Source organism: Eumetopias jubatus, unplaced genomic scaffold (genome assembly GCF_037043125.1).
Source record: "Eumetopias jubatus isolate StellerSeaLion01/CBP00866 unplaced genomic scaffold, mEumJub1_p1.0 scaffold_10, whole genome shotgun sequence".
NCBI lineage: Eukaryota > Metazoa > Chordata > Mammalia > Carnivora > Otariidae > Eumetopias > Eumetopias jubatus.
In genome coordinates this window covers 32,236,952-32,240,744 of record NW_028274816.1, presented here as the reverse complement: position 1 = coordinate 32,240,744, position 3,793 = coordinate 32,236,952, and the positions used below count along the sequence as shown (strand labels likewise).

Here is a 3,793-nt window from a genome sequence, read left to right as displayed (position 1 = left end):
CACAATTGTGAAGGCCACGATTGTAGGAGAAGGCCTGTCCTCCTGCTCCATGGTGGGAGGGCAGCAGGCGCCTTTGCTCCTACCCAGGTGCCCAGGCAGCAGGCTCCGAGCCTCTTGATGAGGCCAACAGCTGCCACTCAGGAGAGAAGGCCTGGATTACTTCTGACCCCGCAAGGTGCTAGGCAACTCTGTGTTGAGCTGCACTTTTGGATGTTTATAATAAAAAAAAAAGGGCAATGAGATATCATCCCCCACCACAATTGGCCTTTTGGAAATGACCTGATTCTTTCCATTCACTGTATACTTGTTGAGTTTGAATGGTGTTCTCTGGAGAGCGCCTTGGGTCTGTGAGTCCCATGCTCCACAGCTGCGTCAAGGCACACGGACGTGAATTTGCAGAAAGGTCAGCATAGCAGGGAGTCAGGGAAAGCTTCTTCGAAGAGGTGAACTTTGAAGATAGTATGGCTGTTGCCATGATAAAGACACTAAAGATAATTTTGACCTGCATGTAGCACCCGATTACCCAGCACAAGCAGTGAAAGGCCAAGGCTCTCTCTTGCCTGCCTTCCTGTTTTGTGTTGAGCTCCCCCCATCTGCAGGCCCTGAGGTGCAGCCACACCCACATGTGCCAGGGAAACCCTCCCCACCTCACTCATGGCGGGACCGTCCAATTCCTCAAACCCAGCTAGCATCCCACTGCTCTGTAAAGCCCTCCTCAGGGACAGCCCCACCCACCTGCTCCCATGCCTGCTCTCTCTCTCGGGTCCTCATAATTGCATGTGTTTTCTTCCTGCATGCACTGACCCTGCCCCACGCGCCTGGTCTGTATGCAGACCTTCCTCCTCACTAGCTGCCCCACAGGAGGGCAGCGGCCAGATCTTCACACTTCTTTTTCCGTTATGCTCTGCACATCAGATGGCTTTATAATGTCCGAGCAGTGAGAGCCTTTCTTCTGGCCTCTGGGTGCTGGGAAAGCAGCTTTAGCCTTCCTAAGCTTACTTGCAAATACAGGCTGAGTCCTTTCTCTTTGTGGTGTAGTTGTGGTGGTGGTGTGCACTTAAGCCGGACAACGTATAAACAGAAACTTCGTTCTGATTCTTCAGCCATTCCACCTGTCTGGGTAGTTTGTCTGTCCATCAGAGGTGATATGCAGTTCCAGTTGGAGAGCTTTCCAGGAAGGAACAAATAGCCCAGAGATTTGCTCACTCACTTGTGTTCTCAGATGGAAATATAGGGATGATGGTGGTGATGATGGTGCTGGGTGATGATGATGATGATGATACTGAAAACTTGGTGTCTCTGGTGTGCCAAGAACTTTCCATTTCTTTTCCTGCTTACATCACAGAAGAAAAACAGGATACGATGATGGTTATTCTCATTTTTTCTTTAAAAAAAAAAACACTTTCTTGAGGTATGATCAACATACAAAATGCTGTCCATATTTAATGTTTACAATTCATTGAGTTTGGGGTAAATATTCACCTGTGAACCCATTACCTCCATCAAGGCCCTAGACAGACCCACCTCTCAAAGTTTCTTCCAGGTCTCATCTTCATCATCATCACCATCATATTATTATTATTATTATTTTATGATATGAGCACTTAACCTAGAAAATGTTTTTCATGTAACACAGTATTGCTAGCTATTGCCCTATACTGTGTAGCAGATTTCCAGAAATGATTTACATTGTATAATACTTACATAATACCCTTTACCCACCCCCTGGCAACCACCATTCTACTCTCTGCTTCTGTGAGTTTGAGAATTTTAGATCCCACTTATAAAGGAGACCATACAGAATTTGTCCTCTGCATTTGGCTAATTTCACTTGGTGTAACGCTGGCCTGGAGGACTTGATTCTCATTTCATGTCGTGGAATGGCTCACTCAAGATCCGACATCTCGAAGAATTTTCTCTCTGTCAACGTTGACTTCTCTTTGGGTATGGAGAAAGCAAAAGGCAAAAAGACACCGGTCCTAAACCAGAAGTGGTGGGTCTAAACCCATCTTTTACCAGGGTCATGGAGCTATGGAATAATCCAAAGCCAGACATATTGACAAGCACCACAGACAGAAATTAAGGTAGCCTTTGAGCCTCAGTTTCTGCATCTGAAAACCAAAGTTAGAAATTGCCACCAGGTTGCTGTGGGCAGTAAATGAAAGAAAATAAGAAACGTGTCAACACTTTATGTAAGAGGCTGAGCACAATGAACCACTGAAGGAGTATATAGAATCCCTCTGACAATAGTAGAGGAAAACTTTCTTTGGAGGAGGTCAAGAACAAAGGAATGGGGGAAGAAAATCTTCAGAACTCCACGAAGTTGGGGGAAGACTCTCTGGCCGGCCAATCCCCACCAGTATCAGAAGAAGCTAAAGGAAAACAGCAGGCTTCTGGTGAAACAAAGTTGCAAAGAACTTCCATGAGCTGGACCAAACGCAAAAGATCTATGAAAGAAGACAAAGCTTCTGGTTCAGAAAAGAAGGCACAAGGCGATGGAAAAGTAAGACTTCGGAAGAAAACCCCAGTTCCTCCATTACCTTCTAAATTGCCACCAGCCAACACGCTTCACCGAGATGTCCTGTGGGCCTGGTGCCAACAAGTAAAGCTGAGCACCAAGGGCCAGAAACTAGATGTATATAGGAGAATCTGTGAATATGCTTACCCCGATCAGAAGAACATTCCTGTCACCACAGAGGAGGCCAGGATTCTCACACAGTCACAAAGAAGATCAAAGACAGACCAGGGGGAGATGTCTCTGGAAAGTTCTGGGAAAAGGTTATCTTCTGATGGAACGTATCTTCCTGAAGTGGCTGCTTCCCCTGAGGGTGGGGCCCCTGCCCATGTTGGGTCTGATGCTCTCCTGGAGGGAGTCGATACTGTTGTTGTGACAACTTTGGCCCCAGATGCTGTGTTTGCCTCCTGGTCCAGAATTGCAGCCAGGGCTGGGAAGATGGAGACAGCGGAATCGCCCCAGGAGGCCCACGGTGTCACGTGGTGTGTGGTCCATGGGAGAAGTCTGCCTGCAGATACAGAAGGTTGGGTTCACCTGCAATTTCATGCAGGACAAGCCTGGGTGCCTGAAAAACGAGGGAGAGTATGTGCCCTGCTACCGGCCTGCAGTTTTCCATCCCCACACCTGGAGGACAATATGCTGTGCCCCAAATGTGTTCGAAGGAATAAGGTGTTAATGAAAAGCCTCCAATGAGCTTACAGTACCAGGAAAAGGGGTATGGCTGTGATTATAATTAATGGTAGAAAGGGAACTACAATCAACTTAATGCCGCTGGCTGGCTGGCTGGCGGTAGGATGGCAGGCTGCTCTACACCCTCCATCTTCCTACCTCCAGGGCACACAGGCTGGTGCGTTGCAGGTGTTACTCTCCGACCCCCACCGGGGCCTGCGGGGTCGTGGGTTGGGTTGGGATACAGGGGCTCTTAACGCTTTACGTTGGGAAAGCTTTTCAGAAATCACTGTTCGTTCTACTTAATAAGATGAAAAAGTCATTCATACTACCCAATGTTGACCCTTTTGAAATAGAAGTGACCTTAACAGTTCCTTTAAAGTGGGAACCTGAGCCTCACCTCACCGAGGGGTGGAGTGGGAAGCACAGATGGGCTTCCCTGCTGGATTTCTCTTCTCGCGAGAGTCTAACTCCCCCAGAGGCTGCTACCTTCTCAGGCTCATGACTTCGCACTGTTGAGTATTTTAAACCTGAGGGAAAGCTGCTATTCTTTCCCATTCCCCAAAACGTACTCTTAATATAACAGAACATTTTTTGATGTTTTCTTAA

At 47.5% G+C, this 3,793-nt stretch overlaps 1 protein-coding gene across 1 annotated transcript; it reads left to right on the top strand.

Annotated features, from left to right (window-relative positions):
• The first annotated feature begins 1,946 nt into the window (after positions 1–1,946).
• LOC114199533 (developmental pluripotency-associated protein 4-like) lies at positions 1,947–3,208 on the top strand. Its single transcript, XM_088027155.1, has 2 exons — positions 1,947–1,976; positions 2,312–3,208. The coding sequence occupies exons 1-2, from the start codon at positions 1,947–1,949 to the stop codon at positions 3,206–3,208; spliced, it is 927 nt and encodes a 308-aa protein (XP_087883281.1).
• The last annotated feature ends 585 nt before the right edge of the window (positions 3,209–3,793 follow it).